We start from the raw sequence: 25781 nt of genomic DNA on the forward strand, positions 1-25781 counted from the left end.
ATCAATTCATAACTTCCACAAAGAGGTGCTACTGCTCTGGGGATTTGCACTGCTGTTTTGCCATACTTGTCTTAGATGCAAATATATGAGCCCATGCTACTTCCTATTTAGAGGTGAATTGAGTATTTCTAGGCAGAAGAAGGGTGGGTGCTTCAGTCTATAACTCCTTGTTTATTATTTCAGATAGTCAAAATACACAGTGTCACACACAGTTTTCCTGGCTTCCAACAAAATACTAAGTACTTTATTCTTTTCTAGGATCTCAAATCTTATGCCCAAGCTTTCACATCAATTAATTTTGGGCAGAGACTTTTTACAAGATCATGTACTGACAGGACAAAGGGGAGTGGCTTCAAACTGAAATATGGTAGGTTTAGATTAAATATTAGGAAGAAATTCTTTGTTGTGAGGGTTCTGAGGCCCTGGCATAGGTTGCCCAGAGAAGTTGTGGATGCCCCATCCCTGGAAGTGTTCAAGACCAGGTTTGATGGGGCTGTGAACAAGCAGGTTCAGTGAAAGGTGTCCCTGAGCATGGCAGCAGGGTAGGAACCAGGTGATTCTTAATGTCTCTTCCAACTCAGGCTATTCTATGATTCTACATAAGGCTAACATTTTTCTTTTTAATACTTAAAGAGGCTTCTCTAAATGCTTAAACACATCACCAATGTCTTTCAGATATCCAGTCAGATACCCTTCTGCAGACAATTGTCTCTTTGAGAGCCCACAAATTGCCCTCTTTTTGTGCAGGTAACAGAAAATTGTTCAAAACCAGTATTTTAGAAATTCTTCCTTTTATGCCATCCATTTAATTGTGGCATTCCCTTATGTACTGATAATTTGACTTGGTAGGTCTTTATAGCTTTGGTTTTTTTATGGTTCACTATGGCCAGGATCTTGACTCTTAAGTTATCATCAGTCCTTGTTTTTGAAAAAACATCTTCTGTTGCCTTCAAGATAGTGATGGGAACCTAATTAATTGTGGCTTGGAGTTAAATCCACTGAGAGATCTGGGGTTAGAATTTGCTCTATTTTTGTTCTGGTTGTTCTGCAGCAACCCTTTCTTTCTGCTTCACGCAGGTACTAGTCTTGCCAACATCAGATTTTTCCTGATCTTTGAAAATATGTGATGAACTTCTTCAGAGACTTCTCCATTCTTTACATGCACGAGACTATTTCAAGGAAAGCTAGAACTTTTTCCCTGAATAATACTACAGCTTGGGATATTACTTTAGCTTGATAGACCTTACCTGTAGAGATGAAAACAGAATTTTAAATCAAATTGATTTCCAGTTCTAGTGATTCCTGAGCTCCCACATATAGAAATGTGACCAAAGTGTTCACAAGCACTCCAGGGATGGTTGCATGTGGTGTTGATATTAAAGGTAGAGATATTACCACATGCACAATACCCCTTCAAGACTATGTTATTGAAAAAGATAAAGTGCAGAAGTGTTGAATATATAAAAACCCTCTAAGTACTGCTTGCTGCAGATTTTTGTTTTGTGGGTAGAATGTCAAGAATCTCAAAGTCTTCAGTCTAGAAAAATTACTGCAATAGGTGCCAAAGGTTGTATTGCATTCCTGTGCCTTCCCTTAAAAAATATCCAAACTATTACAGTGACTTACTTGGCCTATTCTGTTAGTTCATGTGGTAGCTTTCTGACTTCAGCATTCCCAGAAGAGCTGAATGCAGCCCTCTTCATATTTCAATCAATCTGGCCTCATCAGAAATCCTTTTCTGAACTTTCTAATTAATTTTTGTTTCCTTCAAAAGTTTAATCAGTGTATAAACACTTTACAAATTTGATAGAGCCAGAAGTTTTCCATCTTTGCTGATACTTAACAAGTATTTCTACTGCTTGCTTTGTCCAGCAGGCATTCTCTCTCTCTCATTGTCCATGCAGTACGAAGCACAAACGTGGGGTAATATAGACTGATTATTTTATTCCACGTGTCCCACTTCACAGAAAATGGACCTTTTGAATACACCAGTAAACCCCCCTGGCAGTTTTCAAGAGACATTTTGCTGGTTTCCTCTTCCATGTTAGAGGTGTTGGCAGTTTAGCTAAAATCTTCCATAAATTGAAATTTACTGGCTGCCACAGAAAAGCCTTTAATTTCCTCTATGTCTGCCCTTACAACTTGGCATATCTCAAGCAAAGAGGAGACCATTACCCTATGAATGAAAAATTTAAGGTAAAACTTACACCCCTTTGTTATTCATACAATAATAAAGGCAGACATAAGGCTTTAAACATAAATTAAAATATAATATATAATCTTCTCTTAAAGAGAAGAAGAAAATTAAAATATAATCTTCTCTTTGAAACATACATTTAAACTGCACATTAATTTTTAATGAATATAATAGACCAAGTATAAAGGCTGGGTACAAAGATTGGAGTTGAGCATATAAAATGGACTATGAGTAAAAAATAACTTAGTAATGATGGTTCTACACAAGTATGCCTGTAATCTGACCTGCTTATCTCAAAAGGATATCTTGCTGGTGACAGCATCTCCCTCCGAGAAAAGGTTTATCTATCATGCTGAGCCACTCTGAATTGAGTTATAAGTACTTTTTGTTGTTTACAACGTGAATACATTGAGATACTTCCACTGTCTGTGAAACAGGTGGGATAAAAAAATCAATAATTTAAGAAACATTAAAGGACAAATTCAGAATCATTGGCTGAGAGAATTATGGCTCAGCCTCTTTATTATACATTTCTGTAAACCAGAAACCAGAACAATTGCAACTCTACAAAACAGGTTTGAAAAAATTCTAGTTCAAGAGAAAGTTGTGTGAGAAGCATGAGACAACATGTTTGCAGAGGCAACACATACACTAAGAGAGACAAAAAGTATTTTTCCATAGCCTATAGAAGATTTATCTTCTTTGCGATAGTACAGTCTTGAATCTTTCCTCCTACTGTAGTGTAAATAACGTGAAGGTATTTGCAGAATAAAATAAAAATATCCACAAGGGAGAGAGGTGGAAAAATTTGCCTTCAATGCTTATTCTGTGCAAATGATTCTAAACTTCTCCCTTATGGGAACATGCCTAAAAGCAGAAGAACAAATTTGTCTCTGAACACATGACAGCACAGCTCTGCCATCTGAAGCTTTTCTCTCAGGAGTCAATTTCAGTGCTACCTAAATCATTTGGTAAGGTAGAGCCAGGCAACCACCATACATATTTAAGTCATAAAATGCAAAGTAATACCTTTAAGGCCAAAAAAGGGGGAAAGGAGTCGTGAATATGAGCAGGATATGGAGATTCGCTTTTATAATTGTAGTAGTGAATATCCTTAGCTGTAAAAATCAGAGAAGTGCTAAATACAGCCAAAAAGCTGTTTTGCTGTTGTATAAAGAATCCAGGTACGTACACGTCTCCTGAGGCGAGACCTAAAGACACCTTGGAACCTCTAGAAAGGTCTCAACCATCCTGTGTGAAAACCAAGAATCTTAAGTCACCTTTTTTGTTCATGAGGGAACACCAAGTTTCCAAAATGAAAATGATAGAGGGAGCTTTAGAGAAGAAAGATGGGTATAAATATAGAATTGGTGGGAAAAAAGAAAAGCCTTAATAAACTTACATTGTTTGGACAAAAAAGAAGGTGAAACAATTACTGAACACGATGTGACAAATACATTTATTGAAAATTAAAATTGATTAAAATAATAATTTTTATCAGTGGTCAAGATTTAAATAAAATTTATGACACTAAAATTCAGAATAGAAATAAGGCACACTGAATGGAAACATTCATTGAGAACTTGTGAAATGGAAACATTCATTGAGAACTTGTGAAATTGTCTAGGTATGGTGATGGCAGTGGAGATGGAAATCAGGGTGGCTTTCCCCCCAGTATAACCTACTGGAAAAAAGAGACAACTTGGGCAAAATCTAGTCAGATGCCCTTCTGCAGACAACGGCTATTTCTTCTGCCTATGTAAGTGGCAAACGTTAAATTGAAATTTCAGTTGAAAAATCTAAAGGTCGCTTTTATCTCTTTATAACATTTGGTACTAAGTGTCTTGTGTTAAGCTTCAGAGAACATAAAAATCAAAAATGCTTCCTAAAAGACGCTGAAATATCCATTCATTGCATGAAGAATGAGAATTGTCAAAAAAAAAAAAAAAACAAAGATATTTACACATATTTCTGTTCTCCTTGTTAATGTCCTTAATAAGCATTTAACTTTTTCCTTGAAAATTTTATTTCAGAATTAGAGGAGTAGTGTGTGATAAAAACAGTGACTACTGAAGAGTCTGAGTGAAGTTAAACAGCAGATAATCCTTACACATCATGTCAGGATTGCATCTGAAATTTCCCTGAGAGAAGTAATAACAGAAGTTAGTTACTAATCTCTGATGACTGCGATTACTGCCTTTGGGAAAGCTCAAATATCACAAAAGCAGGGACATAATAAGATATGAGATGGAGGGAAAAAAACCCCAAAAACTATTGGGAATGAGAAAAAAATAGATACCAGTGCAAAGTTACTAAAAAGGGACCAAATCGTTATTTGTAGAGCATCCTGGAATAGGGATGCAATGGAAAAAGTGACACTAAAAACCATATAAAAATGGTGGATCAAGACCTTCAGAGGCAAAAAGCTCTAAAAAACGATTTTGAGAAACTAGGTAGTCTTAGTGAAGAAATGAGAAATGTTCCTGAGGAAGACACTCATAAGAAAATATTACATTTTAGAGAGATTTGAAGAGATAAGTTTAGAGCATAGATTTTTTTTTTCTTTCAAGACATAGGAGATTTAGCAGGAAGCTAAATACTGAAATAAAAAATGAGACATCTCTGCTTTTTTTCCTATAATCTACATCCAGAATGTATTCACAGTTAGGCTAAATAATGTCTGGAAAAGACAAATAGTAAAGTGGACTCTCATGTAAAGAAATTCCATTTCCCCAAATCAGAGTCATCATTAGCAAAGAGATGGGTAGGTAAATTCTTTAACTCTATAAACATGGTAAAGGCCTGAGGCAAAACTGGAGTTTGAGGAATCATTAATAAAGAGGTTATCATCAAAGCTTTCACAGAAGATAATGTAAACAGTAGGAAAAGAACACTGGCCCATTAAAAAAAGAGAGTTTCAGTGCTACTCATTGTCAAGCAATGTCCATGATAGATTTATATCACCAAAATGTGCATATTGATGCAGGACTTGAATTCCACACATTTGGATGCAGAGCTAATTTGTATTTGCTCTGAGTATTTATGCTGTATTGACTGTGGGAGAAAATCAAATTCAGAGTCACAATGGGCAATACCAATGCTCAGACTCTCTATTCACAGGGTTAGATGCACATTGTAGTGCCTTCCTGGCAGAGCAGATGACGTACAAGGCACGCAAACTTTACCACGACTGCATTGCATCCAGCATGTTTCTATAGTAGTTGAGTCTGACCTTAAAAAACCAACTCTTTTCAATAGACTACCCTGTTCAGAGTTATCAGTTCAGGCTGAAAAGGCTATTAAAACATAACAAGAGTTTCTAGCTATGGGAATTGAAGATACCAAGGCATGTCAGATATCACACACTCTTTTGTCTAAGGCCCTGAGTGACAGGTTGATTTGATTGATATGTCTTGAAGTCCCATTGCAGCTAAGAATGTCAAACTGCAGCCAGCTCTGTACATAGCTGCTAACTCTCTTTATTTAGCTCTGTTAAGATAAAACTGAAGGGTTTATTCTATGACATAATAATTAGAACATAGAATCTGAATTTTTCACGTGCTTGTCATTAAGATAAAACACAATGAGAGCAAATCAAAATGTCTAAGAACAATGCAGTTCCAACTTCAGTCTTTCTGTGTGCTGAGGAAACTTATATTAAGCATAAAGAACATTCTGTAAAATTTTAATCATGGTAGAAAGAATGATAAGAACAAGTTTAAGACAAGGAATTGACAGTTCACCTTTTTGAAATCTGATATATCACTGACAGATTTTTTGAAGTATACAATATATATATGTGTATATATATATACACACACACATGCACACAAACATACATATACATACACACACATCTATATGCCATGCGTTGGTGCAATGTCTATGAATTGTAATGTAAGCATGTGTGCTTAGCCCATTTTTGATTAATTCAGTATTTTGATGCTTATTAAATTATAGGAAATTTTTGAAAAGCCAACATAATTAAACTCATCCTTAAAGAGAAAATTTTCCTTTGCCTTGTTGTACCTAAACCATGAAATTCCCTGTAAATTACCAGCCAGTGCTTCCCAGATGACAGACTCATCTTCTGCATGTAAACTTGTCTTCTGTTCAGAATTCAGGCAAAATTCATACAGAATATGGGCTTTGTCAATGACTCCTCCGAGATCTTCTTCCTAACCTTGTAAAAAATTGACAGTCTTTGTAAAAAAATGACATTTGCATCATTTTGAAAGTTTTCCATACCTCCACAAAACTGGATTATTGAAATCTGAAGTACTAAACATGCTTGGTTTGCATCACTAACCTCAAGAGATGCAAAAGGTATCTTTTTTTTATGAGATCTTGCTTTGACTTATCAAACTTATTTTTGTATAAGGTAGCTTTCCCTAATTAATTCTATTAAAACACCATGGTGTAACCTACCATTGTGTGCTCCAGATGCCAACATAATTTTGACTGCTTAGAGTTACATCTGTTCCACAGAGGACTTCCTGCCTTTTATGACAAACAAAATGTAGAGACCTATGACTTAATAAGACTTCAACTTTATTAACTTAGATCAACTGAGAATTTGCACAATGCAGGCCATAATCGCCATAATCCTAGAATTGATCACCCTTTTCATTTGAAAGACCTTTTATCAATCTTCAGTGGCTTACTTCTAAAAATCCACCACTATTTTTACCTCCTTAGTAGCTGACATTACAAGTTCCATAAAAGTAGTTTTTATTTATTTTAAGAGATTGTTGAAATCTGTCTCTGGGAATCAGAAAACCAGACTCTGCATGGCATGAGACCTATCCTATCAGAAGAAGCTGCAAACGATTCCCTTACTTTTATCTACCATGTGTTTCAAAATAAATTTTCCCCAAATTACTCTGGTATGAAATATGATAATTCAATTATTTTGCAATTCAGACTGTTTTCACCTCATCAGCTTAAAATGATTTAATATTTTCTCTTCCAAAACTTTTACTGCAGGAGTTTTACAGGGAAAAAAATGTCCTAGATCTATTTAATTTTTTTCTTCCACTCATTAAGTTAATAGAAGTAAATAAATCCAAAGAGTTTACATGTGGTGAAAAATAATAACATCTGAAAGCTCCATCTAGGAGATGTACCAGAGAGGTGTTGAATAGTTTGAGAGTGTTTCATCTAACTTCCCAGTCCACTTCCGGAATTTTGTTTTATAGCAGCTTCTATGAATGGAAGTCCTTCCTTATTGAGTTAGTAGAGGTTAATATTGTAGACCCTCACTTTTATATTGGTTTTAAAGACAGAGTTCTGCCATAAAAAGAAGAAATCAAGAAAACCCTAGTCTGAGTTTATGAACTCTTTACATTAGTTCCAAGAGAAGCCACTGATTTGAAAAAAACCATGGGGGCGGGGGGGTGGGAATAGGAGAAGGGGGAAAAAACTGTCAGACTAGTGTTGGGTAAGTCATTAAATGTTTTCTAGTCATTCTTCCAGGCAATGATGGGTGATTAAGTTTTCATGAAAATCAAGAAACTGGATGAAGACATAGGAGAAAAATATATGAGTTTACTCTCTCACAAATCTCAAAACTGTTAATAATTTTACTTTTTTCTACCTGCTTTTTCCAAGCTTTTCCATACTTTAGAAAACTTTGGATTCTACCCGTCTTTTTTTTTCTTTTAAATCAGTCAATGCTTTGTATACCCTCAAGGGCTTTGTTTCCTTGGGTATAAGATAAAATTTTAAAGTGTATAACCAGGTAACAAATTTAGTCTTGATGCTAAAAATGATGTTTTTCTTTTTCTCTTTTTTTTTTTTCCTTCTTTCCTCTCTCCATCTCTCTCTCTAAATAATGGCATGCAAAAGACTTGGGAAATGAGAGCTTGTCAACCACAGTCATGCTGCAAAGATCTTCATAGGAATGAGACCTTTATTTGGAAACCCACACAGTAGCAGCAGTGCAGATTCCTAGAACTATCACCTAATTATTTTCTAGCCCAATACTAGTGCAATTACCCATCAATATTAGAAGAGTATCCATCCTCTGTATAAAGACTTCTTGCCAAGGCTGTTGTTTCCACCCACTGTAGTGTATTTTTGACATGAGGACACTAGTTCATTAAGGTCAATGATTCATTTTATATGGCCCAGCAAACCCTCAACTTAATGAAACTTTTTGGCTGATAGTTACTTATAGCTGGCATAACAAACAGCTGACTAAAGTATTCCAATGTTCAGTGAACAATGATAGTGTCTATTAAGGGTATGCAGCTATGCCAAATACAATCATATATAATCAGCTGCACCAGAAATCCCTGTCGACACATTGCAGAATATCATCAGTCAGATGATGCATCTGCTACAAGTGGCAGCTGTTGTGCTCTGGAGTGTAGACAATTAGACATGAATATACTCTGTGGGCTATTTGCTGCACTCAAGCATGGTATTAACTGACACCTGTTAAGTTGTAATCCCCACACATTTTATATTTACCCATGATAATTACTGAAAATACAATTTAAGATATCTAAAGACATGAGATTACATAAATAACAGTGAGAATAGCAGCAATACTTCATGTATTTTTGGACTTTAGGAAAAGCTCTTTAAATAGTTCACAAATGGTCAGGCTTACTAAAATTATAAGCCTCTTACCAAAGTCATAAATGCCAAGCACCAAATGTATTGACATGTAATTTAATATGTGATGCAGTGTAATTTTTTATATATAATTACTGAAGTAGTAATAAGTAATATTGCAAGAAGAAGTATTAACTATGTGAACAGAAGAATCAGAGAAAAAAATCCCTGTATGTAAGGTTACAAAGAAACTGAGCATAAATCATTGCCTTTGGCATAAATATTTACACACGGAGTGAGCTGAGATTTTTATTGGATTTTGCTTTATTTGAATAGCTCTGAATTTTTCTTCATATCACTAGATTAGGTGATAATTTTGATTCAGGATAATTTTGATTATCCTTCTGACTTTCTCTGGATGACAAATTTTTCTTGTAGTGAGGAAATAATCCAGAGTTTTATCAAATTATTACATATATCTACAAGAAATATGGACTGCTGCAGATGTCCTTAAAAAACACCAATCACACAAAGTTATTAAAAATGTGTTCCCTAATTAACTCTTCCTCAACCTAGAAAATTATCATGCCTGGGCAAAACAGGATTAATCACGAAAACCCCTGAATGCCAGGGGTTTACACACTGTATGTAAATTCTTAAACTCAAAGTTTGTTCATTATTGATTGAAAACAATGACAATTGTTCTCATACAAAATGATAAAGCAGACATGGATAAAGCACACACACTTACATACCCTTAAAAATCATAACAAAAGTTTCTGTCTAGGTTTTTCTCCCTCTCTTTCTGATAATTTTTCTTGCAAAGAGTAAAACAGAAAGAAGAGCTTTTGTATAAAATCTAATTGCATAGAATATTAAAAATATGGCTCTCAAGACATTATAAACAATTAATGCCTTATTTTAATAACTGTAAGAGCTGTTTATTTGCTAATTGAAAATCTATTATCACTTGATTTTTTTATTTTTCAAACACAGTGGGAAGCATCAGTTTGACAGCATTAGAAAAACAACATTCTTCCCTTTAAAGCTTGTTTGCTTCTCAAGATTTTTTTCTTAGCTTCATCTAGTTTTCTTGATTTTTTTTTTTTTTTTTATATAATCCTGAATGGCCCTTTAACTGGATCTAAGGTATTAAAAAGAATCTGGTCTTTATCACTGCACATTATTTTAGTTCTCTGAATTTGGGTAAAGCCCATAGAGTACGCGGTACAAAGTCATTTACTGATGCTCATACTGATAACTTAGATTTTAACCCTGTGAGCAGCCTCATAAAACTTTACGAAGATTGTTGCCTACCAGCAGTGAAAGCCTTACATACTTCTCTCTAAGACTGGAACCTTAGCAACAGGCTAAGAGAAGGTGAAGCACTTAAGATAGTCTCCAACAATGGAGAAAAATCAAACATTTGAAACTAGCTTAGTTATTTTTTTCCATGCAGAAAACACTAAACAATGTATTGTGATGATTATTCAGCTGTCTGGAGAGCTCTAAGTCTGAGAAGGCACCAGCCACAGTGCACCCAGACAATTCCTTTCCCTCCAGCAGTACTTACCATTCTGCTTCACACGTCAGACGGAGGGCATGAAATGTGACAGGATGCCGAACATGACAACTACCTCAGAAGTCAGCAGTAAAGACAGCACAAGAGCAAGGACTGGGATCTGATCAGGAGCTAGAGCCAAATCTACTCCGGAAGACAGAATCCTTGCAGGAGGAAGAAGCCACCATCTGCAACAACTCCAAGCACTGATTACCAAGCAAACACCCAGCAGGCCTGGAGTCTTAGATACTTTTTAAAAATCCAATTCTCCCTCAGCAAAAAAACCTCATTTTGTCTTGCTGGATGTTCAGAGAGCAACCTAATTTATATGCCAGATGAATATGTGGGACAAATTTTATTGCAATAAACATTTTGGGAATATGAGGAAAAGCAAACTAAAATTACTAGGAAAAAACATATTGCTAGGAAAGGAGGAAATACGACCAGAAATTATTCAGAAGTTATTTCATTGAACAATAAAATAGTCAATCAAAACTAAAAATGCTGCTTTGTTGGTATGTTTTTAATACAGGTTTGGAAAACAAGAGCTAAATGTCCAAGCAATGGTCTAGGAACAGATTTTTCTTGCTTTCTAGCATAGCTTGATTCATGTACTTTGGGAAGGGTGGTTACAGGTCTCTGTAACTTTAGAAGTGTGCATGACCCTTGCTGTCACAAGAGGTGAATAGTGCCAGAGGAACAGACGTACCCTTTGCAGCAGCACTTTGAGAATTATAGATTTAAAGCCCTCAGTCATCCTGTTAATACTGCACTTTAACAGAAATGGAATCAGTCTATTGGCACTGAATTAAAAAGGTTGTAGAGGAGTATTTATGATAGGGACTAGGTGAAAGCCAACAGGCACATAGGAGCACCTGGTTCAGAATGAGGAATCCCCTGAGAGGATGTGGTTAATATTCAGTGTGTTTCTGAAGGGCCAGGAGGGAATAAATATTGCAATCACTGTAAATAGGGCAGACAAACCAGACTGCTAGCCAGGCTCTCAGCCTGGCATGTACAATGTCAAATGCAGAATCACAGACTCACATGGAAATAATCAGTCCAGAAATAAAAACCTCTGAGGTCATCAAGTCCAACCTATGATCCAATACCACCATGGAAGTTAGACCATGGGACTAAGTGCCACATCCAGTCATTCCTTGAAAACCTCCAGGGATGGTGGCTCTACAACCTTCTTCAGCAGCCCATTCCAATATCTAATCACCCTTTCTGTGAAATCAAAGTAGAGCAAAGGCAAAATTTATTTTCTGTGCCAGAACTGCAAGCCTAATGCAGAGGGTGCTGATGGTACTGAGGATATTCCCACACTTAGCATATTCTGTGTAGCAGATAGCTCAGTGAGGCTAAATCACTAGAGCATATAGCCAGAAGAACTACCAGACCAAATAAATTAGGTGTTAGTTAGTGGCCAGGACTGAGCAGGATTTATCTGAGAGTTCTGGAGAATTATAAGAAGAAACTGAAGAGAAGATGGGGTCTCTTGAAGGCTGAAGGAGATATGTTTAACTTTTATGGTGGTGAATAAGGTGGTTACAGAGCTATTATTCATCCAGTTAGGGGAGGTTCAGACTGGACATTAGGAAAAATTTCTTTATGAAAAGGGTGGTCAAACTCTGGAATAGACTCCCTAGAGAGGTGGTTGATACCTGAAGCCTGTCAGTGTTTAAGAGCACATTTCAACTTTTTGGTCAGCAATGAAGTGGTCAAGAAGTTGGACTAGATGATCTCTGTAGGTCCCTTCCAACTGAAACAGTCTATTCTGTTATATTCTAAATCCCAAAATAAAAGAACTAGGGATAGTCAGTGAAATTACTTGAAGATGTGTTTAAAAAAGATGAAAAAATGTTCTTGAGCAACAAGTGAACTAGAGAAAGCAACTGTCAACTGTTTTAAAAAAGGATTACAGAAACCCAAGCACAACAGCTTCATAATCCAGTACCAAAGGTACAAAGTAGGGAATATAAGTGTGGGTACTTGGGGAATCTCTGGGGAAGGGACTGTGTAAATTGGCCAGACACCCATGCTTTCCTTAAATACCATCCTCTACTGCCACTGCCAGTCTGGTCTAGACTTGGACATCGGTTGGGATAAGTGCATTGATGAGGTTTTTTTTCCAGAGTTCACAGAAGTCCAAGGGGAACTATAACAGGAATACTATGCAGAGTGATATCCAATGTGTTTTATTCAGAGAGTTATTAGGATAGTTTAATTTGTAACTATGACAAGATTTTTAAGCTTGTCTTATAAAATGAAGCATTACTTCTATGTGTTATTCTTTAATCTTGAGAAGGTAAGGCCATTAACCTAGAAAACTTTCCTAATACGAGTATTTGCTACAGATTCTTACAGAACAAGTCCTAAGGCGTTATAAAGTTAATGGATAAAAAAAGAGAGAGCAGAAGAAGAATAATCATAATGATTGAAAATACATAACTAAAAATTTTTGCAGATAATTATTTTCCACAGAGTAAAGCTGACAGAGCAGTCAATTCTTATACAGCTGATAGCCAGGTCCTCCCTATACAAAATCTGATATTACAGAGCTGATATTTTCATGGGGGCAAAACTAAAACCTGTAATTTTCCTCCTTCTCTTTCTTCCGCTATACAGTGATTACTGATTATTGCAGGTGTGAAGAAAGTTTCATTCTCCTTTTGTTTGAGCTCTTCTGTGTCCCATGGTAACAAGTAGGGCAGTCATGAAGCTCAGAAGCTTTTTACAATTTACAAACTGATTTCTTGTTTGTTTTTTAAATCCCTCTCAAAGACTCCAGAGTTGCAGAACAACTGGCAATATACAGTGACCACCTTCATTTTTTGACAATTCAAATTGATTTTCTTCATCCTGTGGAATTCATGCCTGATGATGTGTGTTCACACCATCCAATACATCTGGAAAGACATTGTTAGTAAGAGAACATCAGGATGAGAAAACTGCACTATGGAAGATGAAGTATGGAATCAAGCTGCTTTTGCCCTTTATGTGCAGGGTAAATGTTTTATCCATGTTCCAAGGCTTCAAATTTAGATAATTTCTAGAGCTGTATATGTGAAATATAGCCCAATGCCACTGATTCACTTTGCTGATTGATGGCATTTATCCTCAAAGACACAACAGAGTATGTTCATATAAAGTCAGCAGGGCTTTTTAGGAGTTGCACAAAACACTTTCAACATAATAGATGCTGATATAATTCAAATCAGGAATAAAAATGGTTATGATGCAGAGAGCCAGTGGTGTATAGAAGCTACACACAGATCTGAAAAGGGAAATAGTGATCAATGAGTCTTCTCAAGAGCAGCTTTACTCAACTAAACTAAGCAAAGTGAAGCACTGTGGAATAGTCAGAATAGTCTTTCACCTTCATTATTTTAGAGTAAATAATTTTTAGACCAGCATGGTATTGCCTTAATTTGCTTGATTTATGAAGACTGATCCAGCAAAATATTTTATCATGCTCCTAACTTGAAACTTCAGAAGTTTCATTAAGTTTACTGGAATGACTCACATAGCTAAATACATATCCAGAGCTTCGGATGAGCTTGACCTAAATGTTAAGTGTAGTGACAAAACTGCATTCAGAATAAATAAATCCAAAGGATAAGTTGATATTAATTAAATAATAGAACAAAAACATATGAATTCTGCATAAAAACCATAGAAAAGTATATCCCACTGACAAAAAAGATGTGTGAGACAATGCAAAACACAATAAAATATGAAAAGGATTAGCATGTAGCTTAACATATTTTCCCAATTAATTATGTTACCAGAAAAAAAATCAATAAATTGAAGGTGCACATTTCACAGAAGTTTCTACTAAAGTATTTTATTTACATTTATTTAAAAATTGATATAACTTAATTTGTGATACTTCACAACATGAGAATACATTATTTACTTCTAAAAGGGAATAATACACCATTTAGAATTGTTTCTTTGGAATGTTGATACTTTGTCATGCAATAGTCTAACTGAACTGATATTTCCTGGGAGTACAGTACAATCTCAAATTTAATTAAACATTTGCTTGTTAGCTTTCCTAAAAATAGATAGGAAAATTATCTAAAACAACAGAAATTATACTGTTCTGTAAAGTGTGACACAATATGATTTAAATGTATTTTTCCCTTTCAGTTCTCAGGAACATATGGCCATTAATAAAGTTTTGTGGTTTAAGTATATAATTTAAATCTCTTAAAAAGTACATAATGTACTATAGTTAATTAAAAAGATAAAAACCCACATTATATTAAAGCCATGCAAGATTTTGGAAACTGGAGGTAAATAAATAATTTTAGAAGCAGCTCCAGGAATCTGGTTAAGCCTGTGGTGGCTTGCTCACAAATGTATGCTAACATGCATGAGAAGAGACATTTATTATCACAGCACCGTAGAAAGGACTGGTACAGTGTCCTAGACTTTCCCAAAGTAAAAACTGAAGTACCAAGATTTTAAGATCAGAATTTTAGTAGGTCTACTAGAGTCCAGCAGTTTATACTAAGAAACTTGAAGATGAGGCGGCAATAGTCATTGTAGAGAATAAATACCTTTATGGAAAATTTGCACTGCATATGAACTAATTCATATGTAGAGATATAAAATATGTCTTTACATGGTAATATAAGAGGACTCATCTGGGCTTGAAAACTGTGTAATGTGATGTGAGAAGAGATAAATATGTTTAAAAACTCTGAACACAAATATGTGCTTTCATCAGTCCCATTCTTTAGCTGATGGATCAACCTTTCATAAAACAAGAAAACTGCTGTTTCCAAAATGCTTGTAAGTAGCTCAGCTTTCTTTATTCTTTCATATATATATATATACATACACACATATATACATATGTATACATATGTACACACATATACACACATATATATTCATATATATATATATTTGTTTCCTGCTGTGAAACAAATCACAGCTGAAGTCTGTTTGCTCTCAGATGCTGTTTGGAAAATAAAATAGAACAAAAGGAAAGAGAAAGAAAGAAAGAAGAAAATACCTTACAGTCCAGATTCTTTCCTCATAAAAAAACCCTCAAAAAAACCAACCAACCAAACAAAACCTCACCAACATATAGACTATTCTCCATTTGCTAATTCTTGCTCCAGCTATTTTCCATTTACACTGCTGTAGTCTAATGTAAGCCTCAGTGACTTCTTCTTCCAGAACTGTACTTTTGTACATAAAACTTTCTGTCTTCTATACAGTTTCCATAGCTTACAGCTTTCATAACTGTTCCACTTGTCACAGAGAGGTCAGAGAAGCAACAGAAATTTTCTGATGTTGTTTGTACTGTCTTGTTCCTAGGAATAGTACTTTTCTGGTCTTGAAAAGGAATTCTGAATCAATGTAATCCTGAAGCCTTCCCCTTCTTTCTGCACTTTGGAATGATATATTTGACAAGGTCAGAGAGGTAAAGAGAATTTTTAGTAATTATATAGCACTTTCTTCCCCTTTAAACAGTAAACCTGTTCTAATATCACTCTTTGTCTCTTTTTCCCATGCCTTTATTCTCTTTCCATGCTTTTTCTTTGTATGCTCCCTTCTCATCCTGCATTTTGCTTCACCATAGCAGTAATTATTATCTCGAGCAATAACCCACTCCATGCTGCAATTAATATTGTCAGCCTTAGTAGCTGCCATCAGATTTTTCCCTTCCCTTTACACTTAGGGATTAAAGTACATCTAAAGATAGACCATGCAACAAAAATCAAGCCCAAACCCAAGGGAAAGAATTAATTTCCCTAATTTTCCTCTCCTGTGCAAAAGGGAGGGGAAGCAGCATGGTCTGCAGAGCCTCTTTAAAAGTGAGTGAGAAGGCCAGAAATATCAACCTTATTGCTTCCAGAAACAGTGCAACTCCTCTACTGTGAGGAAAACACTGGACCAAAATACAAAAAGGCAGTGGCAGTAGATTTTTTTCACCTTTTTTTTTTTTATGACTCACTTTGTACATCTTGTAATTTTTTAATTTGGTTTTGACAAATGACTGAAGACTGCACAATTATTTAGAGTTCTCCTTGTGGGGGAGCTAAAGTGGTACCTGCAGTTAGAAGTGGGAATAATTTGCAGAGGGAAAATTGCATTAATGTTAATGATGCGTTTTAGAAATGCAGTATAAAAAGTCATGGACTATGACAATTTTTTTTTTTTTTGGCACAAACCTTTAATGAGCATATAAGCCTAATGCATAGACACAAAATTTGTCAGTATTTCCTATTGACTTTACCAGGGTTTGAATCCACCCTACTGTACTGGCTTATTTTCACCTCTATCTGCCATAAACAGAGTACATGTTCAAACAGAGAGTTCATTGTCACCTTCTATTTGAGAAGCACAAAATTTATACTTAGCTTACTGCTTTTCTCCTTCCTGATGCTGGCTTTTAAAAGAGCCAAGAAAAGAAAGGAAATTTTCAAGGATATAAAGATACAAAAACTACTCATAGAGCTGTTGGAGTGAGTTCCAAAGGAGTGCCACAAAAATGATTACAGGGATGGAACACCTCTTCTATGAGGAAAGGCTGAGACAATTGGAGTTGTTCAGCCTGGAGAAGAGAAGGCTCCAGGGAGACCTCAGAGCTGTCATCCAGTACCTAAAAGTGGCCTACAAGAAAACTGGAGTGAGGCCTTTTACAAGGGCATGTAGTGACAGCACAAGGGTTAATGGCTTTAAATTGAATGAGGTTAGGTTTAGATTGGTGAGGCACTGGCAGAGATTACACAGAGAAGCTGTGGATGTCCCATCCATGGAAGTGTTCAAGGTCAGGTTGGATGGGGCTTTGAGAAAGCTGGTCTAGTGGAAGGTGGCCCTCCCTGCCCAGGGCAGGGGAGCTGGATCTAGATGTGCTTTAAGGTTCCTTTCAACTCAAACCGTTCTAGGAATCTATGACACATCTTCACCTGACTTTCTTTCTGTTTCTCTGAGGCTTAGGGAGAAGTTTCGTGACTGTTTTTGCACTTAAAAAAAAAAAAAAATCCATCTTTCAGCTATATTTATGTATTTTACTGTTCCAACATGATTTGGATTTACTGCCTATGCACCACTGTCCTACACATCCCTATGCAGATCAAGAAAACCACTTTCTTTCTGTCTGTCTCTCGAATATTATTGCAACACCATGTCTCAGTCATCCTGGGGAGCATGGAGCTGGAAAGCATCCTGACTGTTTTCTTCACAATATTTAAATGCTGTAGAAGACCCTCTCTCCTCATGAGTAAGTGCCCCCAGATCTTGTCTGGTTCCACGGTAGCATGGGGAATACTGTCACAGATGCTTCTTTTAATACTGTGTAGTTATCCTCTTTCCTTTATCATCAGAGGTTTCCTATCTCCCAAAGATCACACAAAACAGCAAAAAGACTTGCCACTGTATAAGAAATTAGAGCATTAATTCTCCAAAGATAAATAAGAATGTCAGTCATGGACTAAAAGGAACAATATTCTGTTATTAATAGGGGTTTTAAATAGTTATCGTTATACTATTTAACATTTTAGCTCTGTTTTTCCTTTCAAATTTGTAAAAGTAAATAAGCACATAAGTAGAGAGGGACAAATAATGAGCTCAGTGATTCCTTTTCTATTTTAAAAAAGATGTAACAGGATAGGATAGTTTGCATTTTTATTTTATGGTATTTTAAATACATTCATTGAATGACAAAACTTCTGAGAAATTAAAAGTTATTAAGAAGCCTATAGTCTAAAATCTTTCACTCCAGAAGTTTCATTCTAGTAAGACAGACTAAAACTGATATTTACCTATGTGTGTTTTCCTTATATAACTTCTGTTGTCACAAAGCAAATAATCTCCCCTTTGACACAGTTTAAGTAAGTCACAGAGGAAGCATCCTGATAAAGAGACGGCAAAATTCTTTTTGTTGCCTATTCTTTTGTTATTTGTGAAGAAAGGAGGATGCTTAAGGGGACAACTGAAGCTCAGCTGAAGAAGAGTTAAGAGTGGGTGGGAATTAAGAAGGAGGATTTGACCTACTAACTGTTGCAGTGTTTGGGACAAGAAAACTGAGTAAACATCACCTAGAAAGAAAACAATTATGTATTTTTTTCAGAATAGTTCTGAAATATGTACTTAGAAATAAGTTATTGTGCTAGAATGCAGATCTCTCAGCGGTAAAGAATGACTGTATGCAAGCTCTCAAAATATTATAAAGCACAGAAAACAATACATCTTGCCTTCAGTAATGCTTCTCTAATGCTTAAATCCTACTTTTCATTGTGCTCTAGATGATGCTGAAAGCTGAACTTCTCCCTCGCAGGTCTCACAAACCAGGAGGTATACATATGAACAAAAGCCATTTTACTTCTCAGATCAAGTCATGCATTAAGTGAATCTGATAAGCCATAAGGCCAAATGTTTTAATATACATTGCTGTCACTGCTTAAACATGTCAGAATTGCAGACACTGGTAGAGCTGGGCACTCCTTGAAAATGTGAAATCCACTTAAAATTTTTCCAAAACTCAGCAAAACTTTCAGATTTCAATTTTTAATTTTTTTTTTCTTTAGTTAAGTGGACTAGTTTCTTTTCTGGCTAATTGACTCTAATCAGACCGGATATACAGTAGAAGATTTTACCTGAGCTCTCCTGATCCTGGCCTGTATAAGAAATGTGTTGGTTAAAGCTCAAATACTACTTTCAAATTCAAACAACGTAATCTGAAGCTCAGTTCAAAGTTTCAGAGGAGAAATATCTATATTTTACACAGAGAACTTGTATTAAATTCTAGTCTCAGTGTGGACTGTGTTGAATCAACACAATGCTTATGGTGGATTTTTTTTCACTTATCTTCTATTTTTCTTTTACTGTCAGTAGTTTCTCCAGATTGGACTGGGGAACCTGTCCAACACTGAGTAAAATAGCTACGAATAATTTTTCTTGCTGTATCACCTATCATGTTTTAGTCACTTGAGACTTATCAGTATATATTACTGATATACTCTCCTATATTACTGATATTTCTATACAACTGTTGCTCTTGTACAGAAATCACTGATTTTTTTAGGCATTGTGAAAGTAGCTGCTGTCTAGCTACTCTGGATATTGATGAAATCGTAATATGGCATCAAGGAGCTCAGTGTGAACAAACCCCCTAAATGCTCACCTTACTTTTTTCCAGAGTTCTGTGCAAGGCTGTGCTGTCACCAGCACTGACACTGCCCAAGTTAAACACAGAGAGCATTTGTTTGAGTTGGTTACATCACTTTTTACATGACTGTGTAATTCTCAAGTGGCTTGTAAAAAAGTGCTGTTCAAACAAACATACAGTTTAAGTTTATTCTGGCAAGACACAAAGGAACTTGAGCAGTGTAATATGCTCTAATGGTAGATGAAAAAGCAGCACTGTAATTTTAACTTTACTAATGCTGATGTAGAAATAAAGCCTACACTTCTTTAAAACTGGTTTTCTTAACATAAGCACTGCATTTAAATGCAGTGTCTGTTGTTTTAAAAAAAAAGTTTGAAATAAAACGGTACCATATTCTGTGTGCGAGGACAAAACAATTGAAAAACAAATAAAAGCTCTTACCATGCTGCTAATGTAGACAGAAGTAAGGAAATGCAAACTAACAAATAATATTTATCAAAAATATACAGAAAATCCAAAAGTTTCTCATCAGCTATTCTACATGTTCTTCTCACCCTTAGCAGGATTCCTGTTTGATTATTCTTGAAATTAGTTCTGATATGTTTCCTGTTTAATGTATCACATTTATTTATGGTTATATAGTAGCACCAGATGGAAATGCTAAGACAAATTAAAGAAGTACAGGAAACATTTCAAACTGAGAGTGTTAATTACATGCTGAAAAAGTTCTAGCTTTCCAAGAAAAGAAATTTCCAACTTCCAAAACCTTGCTATTATTTTCATTAAAAAAAAAAGTCCAAGGAAAATAAAATAAAAATCTTAAAAGTTTCAGTGTACTGCTTTTGAATAATGTTATCCAAAATTTTAAGACAGACAGTCCATTAAATAGAAAAAAGATTTGTTTTTACATAAAGCAAGAGAGTACAAAAGCACAGCTTTTGTAATTTTGGTAATATTGCAGTTCTACAAACATATTGCATAGTATGTGTAAGAAAATAGTTCCCATCTTTTATATATACTTCTATACACAAGAAAACCATTAACATGAAGGTTACAAAACAAAAAGGGTTAGAAGACCTTTACTGAGTAGGGATTGAAACAATATGACACTCAGATTTTGATCCAACTTTCACATGCATTACAGTGAATCAGCTGATAACAATTCCATAGTGTAAAGTTTTAATTTTTTTTTATTTAGCAATTATTTAGAATCTAAAAACAAATCAAAACAAACAAATAAAACAAAAAACCCCTAAAAGGTACATTATGTTAGCAACCAAATATCTTAAACATCCTTCATTAAATCCTTCTAGACATTTATGGCTGTATCTTCCAGATTTAATAACCCTCTGCATCTAAAATGGTTGAAAGTGAATTCTTTTACCCAGTCAAGCAAACTTTGCAAGCAAACCAGTATAACTTCAGTTCAAAGAAGCAATGTCCTGGCATGTTTTCTTAGGAACACCAAAAGACCCCTATACACATGAATAGTAGTGTAATCACAAGACACTGACAAAAATTTAAACCCTGGAAAAAAGTGAAAATCTACAGCTCAAAATGCTGCACAAATCTAAACTATGTTACATTTCATGTTGTAATTACAACTTCTCATCTCTTCATTCCAACAGAATTAGTAGAAACAGCAGTGTCATAGTGTTGGATATAATAGGAGTGTCTGTCTTTGGTCTTAACACTTAACCAATGAATGAACTGCAATACAAACCATACAGCTAACAGTGCTCAGAGAGGTTGGCTGATGCTTTTATTTTTCTCTTCTCTTCTCTTCTCTTCTTTTTTTTTTTTTTTTTTTTAAAACAAGAAAGAGACAGTACCCTATAATATGACACAAATATTTTTACAGGAGATAAATCTATCATATATTAAATACATGTAGCCAATAAGGTATTTTCAAATATTTCATTGTTGTCATAAGGATGGCATTTTAAATTTTTAGTATGATTAATGCATTGAGATCACTTTTCCAATACTCCCTGAAATCATGTGGACTAGAAATACTTTTACAAATAAAAACTGTTTTCTTCCTTTCTTACAGTTTTCAATGGATTTAAAGTAAAACATCAATATTATGAAATTCACCAGAACATTAAAACATCATGAGAACTTTTTTCTATCTCATAGGCTGTTGAAGCTCTTAAATATGCTCTACTTCATATTGATGGGACTCCAATAATGAATATCCTGACAGTGCAGAGGTATGTGAACTTACTGGCTTGGTTTTTTGGAGTCCAATGTACTACCCACATATCTCCTCTGAGTTCTCTTCATATAAAGTGGCAAATTATTTCAGTCTTGCTGTTAAAATTAATCTCGTAACAGATTTTTTTTCCTACCTGCCCATTCCCAACCAAGTTGGTGTAGAATTTATTAAGGTTGGGTCCTTCCATCCAGTGAACAGAGACCTTTGTTAAACAAATAACAGGTAAATAATCTCAGAAGGTGAAGAACAAACCAACAAGAATTTTTTTTGTGGAAAATTCATTACAAAGTATCTGCAAGCCATCCTGCAGGTTTGTTTGAGGAGAAAAAAGCTCCTTAGCCTTTTTGTATGCAATTTGTAGGAAGCCACATTTTAATTCATCAAGTAGATTAGTCACTATATTTGTTCATCTTTTAAGCAACAAATGTATGTAGGTGTGCACAGATAGTGACTATGCGTAGATGTGCCCTCATACATATACTTTTCCTCCTGAAATGCTATTTGTTCATGACTGTCACACTACCATTCTATTACTTGTGTGCATAAGAAAAAGACATCTATATCCCTATAGTTTTAAGGGTTTATTGTATGGCTACACTTTCTAACGTTTTATTGTCGTCTTCTTTGTCATCTCTATTTTTGTCCCTCTTACTAAAATCCTCATTTCTAATATATTTTCTTGCAATATTTTCTAGTATATGTTCTTTCAAAGAAGAAAAATCTCAAATAGACAACAAGTCAGCTTTTAACAGCCTTCTTTTGAAGACATAAAATAATCAATTTAAAATCTTCATTTAACTGTTAAAACCAGAAAATACAGAATTCTTGCTATGGGGTGAAATTCACACCTCTGAAGAGGGCCAATGGTAAGGCAAGCACCAGTCAAGCCATTGACACGTCTTGGGCTGGTCTTCTGCATAGGAGTGAATTTCACCTGAAGTGAAAACAAAATCAGGCTTATTAGGTGGTAATAAAATGCAAAGGCAATCACAGTACTAGTTTGTTCATTCTCTTTTTTTTTCTCTAAAAGCAAAATTGTGTAGAAATACCCACCTTGCACCATCTCCCCTGGCTTTAGAATTACTTCATAAAAGCTCTCATTTCATTGGCAATCTTAGATTCAAGCCTCTAAAAATACTAGCTAGGTGATGTAATTTAAAGAATAGAATTAAAGAGCACACTTACCTCACATAATCAAGCCATCTTCCACAATAGGAAACATTTTTATACTGTTTTACTTTCCTGGGTTCTGCAAGTTTCAAGATATTCTTGTTAATTAATGCTGTGACAAATTTACCAGCAGCATACCAAAGCATTTTTTTATAAGATTTCAATTACCAATCAAACCAAATGAGTACAAACACTGATACAAGAAACAAATCCCACATGAAACTGGGTGAGATCTGAGTGTAAATGAGGCTGCATAATTTAAACACAGACCTGGTAAATTCAATGTAATATTGACGTACTTTTTAATACTGAATGTCATTTAATGTGTAGTTTTTTATATACTACTATTACTTTGAAACCTCAGCAGCAGATGGTAAACAAAAGAGAATAATAAATGTGAATGTCATACAGGTTGTTAGTGCACTGCTTCTCAGCATCATACGTTACATTAGTACCAACATTTGTGTTCAAGTGGCAGCAGTTAGACATGGTCCGAAAATGGACAAAATGTACCTTTGAAAATTTCTCTCTTGGTTTGCCAATTATGAGGACCTTGTGAAGAGCAATACACTGATCAACAAACATATCATCAGAATTTTGTTCTTTACCCTGTTCTTCTTTTCCAGAAGCTGTATGTTTTACTCAAAGCAATCGCTTCACATGCAGTGGCCAAGAAAATATTATATAAGGTCATTCAGATCTGACAAACAAGAGCATATGTCTTTTTAACTTTGAAAGTAATATTGCTGAGCACTTCCAAAATTTTCCTAGTGTACAAAACCCTAGACTTAGTAGACAAATAGTAACAACACATTTTTAAAGAAACCAAAGTCAGGGAGGAATTCTGTCTCTTTTTGTATTAAAAACCATTTACTGAATTTGTTTAGTAAAGCAAGCATCACACAATGCTTTAAAATTTTAAAATTCAGGGATAAAAGTTTACATCAAAAAGATGAATGGAAAATTGTGCTTTCAGACAGTGAAGTTATCATACAGGGGGAACAAATTCATCTCACTATCAGATTCTGGGCAAATTCTTGTACTCTCTCTCTCTGTCTAGATATATATTTATGTGCAGTTCATATCCAGGTCCCGCAAAAATCTAAAACTATGTGCTTCACTTCAAGTAGCAAAGGCACCTGTGTTATTGTCCCTTTTTGGAAAAAAAGGTGATTTGTGTTCTAGGTTTCCTGATGAAGAATACATTGATCTCTCTCCCATCTCTGTGTTGAGTGGCAGCACAAACCACAAGAGAAGGCAGCGCTGTATTCCTGCTTACAGTGGAAGAAGTTGCTCTGCAGGCTGTTTGAAGCATCGAACTGGTCACAAGGGAAACCGAACAGAACTGTGAAGCAGAGGGATAGTAACAAAAGGCTATTCTGGTGTGAGGATAAAACGGAGTCATTCTAGCTCCACAAGCAGATGTTGCTACTGGATTGACATGTGGAGCCTGCTCCTGCTGGGGACAGGTAAAGTTTACCATTGGGACAGGCGCAGAGCTCATAGATAGTCTGGCGAGGAGCTGAAGAGCTGGGTGAGGAGGAGGAGGAGAAGGAGGAAGAGGATGAAAAGGAGCCCATTGGTAGGTTTCCCAGGCGGATTGTATCTGCGTTTAAAAATATCTAAAAGAGGGAGAAAAAAAAGAAGTACATAAATTTCTTTCAGCATTGAGACATATTTTAAAGAAGTGCTTTGAGGCAGCTGTGACGTTTTAGAAATATATTTAAATTTTTAGAAATATTTCATTAGAAGTATTATAAATATATATTATAAATTACTCTTTTTAGAAATAAAAAAGCTGTCATCATTTATTTTTTTCATCTCTGTGCAGTCGTTTCTGCATTAATAATCATATTACAGTACATGCAATTACTTCACCAACATGTTTATTCAGGTACAAAGATTATTATACAAAAACATTTTGACGATGTTCTTCAATAGGTTGAATTTTTACTTGGACACTTTATGATTAAAATTTATTCACTCATAGCAGCAGCATATACTTGCTCTAGCAGAATTTGTATTTTAATGAGTGTGAAGTGATATTAAAGCATATTCCCCAGTGTGTTCCGGTAAGCAGTTGAAAATATGTGCTGAACTGTGCTAAATTATTGGGGCTTAACAATAGCTACTTCCAGAGAATAATTAAATAAGGTTACAAAGTCATATGCACAAAATAAAGAGCTTCTTTGACCTAAATTAAGAGGAGGAAAGATTTCAGGTTAGTCTTATTAAGAAGGTTATCAAAATATTCCCATTTGTTTTTGAACATTGAATATGATTAAAAAATATTGTGTTTTTTTTTAATCTTCCACTGGAAATAACATGAGTCAGTATGAAACTGTAGATACCAGTAACATTAATGAATTTCTGTTGAGTTCTGCGATATTTACTCTTACATTGGCAGAAAACAGCATGTCTTCCACTGACACAAACAGATGAGTGTCCAGCTGCTTAGAATGTATTTTTTATTTATAGAAAGAGTAAATAAGAGCCAAAGTAAGATCAGTCATTATCTCAGGAGCAGACTAAGAATTTCTAGAAGACAGGTTACAAATCAAAATGGCTTTAAGCTCTGGAGGTAACAGTATGAAGCTTAGGAGAAGGTGAGTTCCTTAAATACTTGCTAATGCTTTTTGTATGGCATCTAAAATCAACGACGCCAACTTGACATTGCTATACCACAATGTTCACAATATATGTAAAGAACCTGAAGACATATGGAAAGTACTGGGTTTTTTTCTACAGGAGGCAAGTATTATTTTACGATAAAATCAGTGGTATATGGCAGCCAAGCAGTGGAGAAGCACTACTGAGCTCCTGCTGTAGAGATGTGAGGAATAGCAGGCTGGGAAAAAAATAAAGTGGCTGGATAAAATTTCATACAAGGATTGATGCATAATCATGTTTCCATCCACAGCAGAAGCATTGTAAATGA

The 25781-nt window shown here is 35.2% G+C and overlaps 1 protein-coding gene across 4 annotated transcripts in view; it reads right to left on the reverse strand.

Annotated features, from left to right (window-relative positions):
- Positions 1–17151: 17151 nt before the first annotated feature.
- Positions 17152–25781, reverse strand: part of SGCZ (sarcoglycan zeta) — a 418982-nt gene continuing 410352 nt past the window's right edge. For 2 of the 4 annotated variants that reach the window (XM_048304886.1, XM_048304884.1), the window contains 2 exons: positions 24324–24465; positions 17152–24188 (listed from right to left, as the gene is read on the reverse strand). In XM_048304886.1, coding sequence (XP_048160843.1) covers positions 24025–24188; positions 24324–24465 — 306 coding nt within the window. In that variant the 3' untranslated portion in view covers positions 17152–24024. Of the gene's footprint in view, positions 24466–25781 lie in introns of all 4 variants that reach the window. The other 2 variants (XM_048304887.1, XM_048304885.1) reach the window with 1 other exon arrangement.

The sequence above is a fragment of the Corvus hawaiiensis genome, chromosome 5 (genome assembly GCF_020740725.1).
Source record: "Corvus hawaiiensis isolate bCorHaw1 chromosome 5, bCorHaw1.pri.cur, whole genome shotgun sequence".
NCBI lineage: Eukaryota > Metazoa > Chordata > Aves > Passeriformes > Corvidae > Corvus > Corvus hawaiiensis.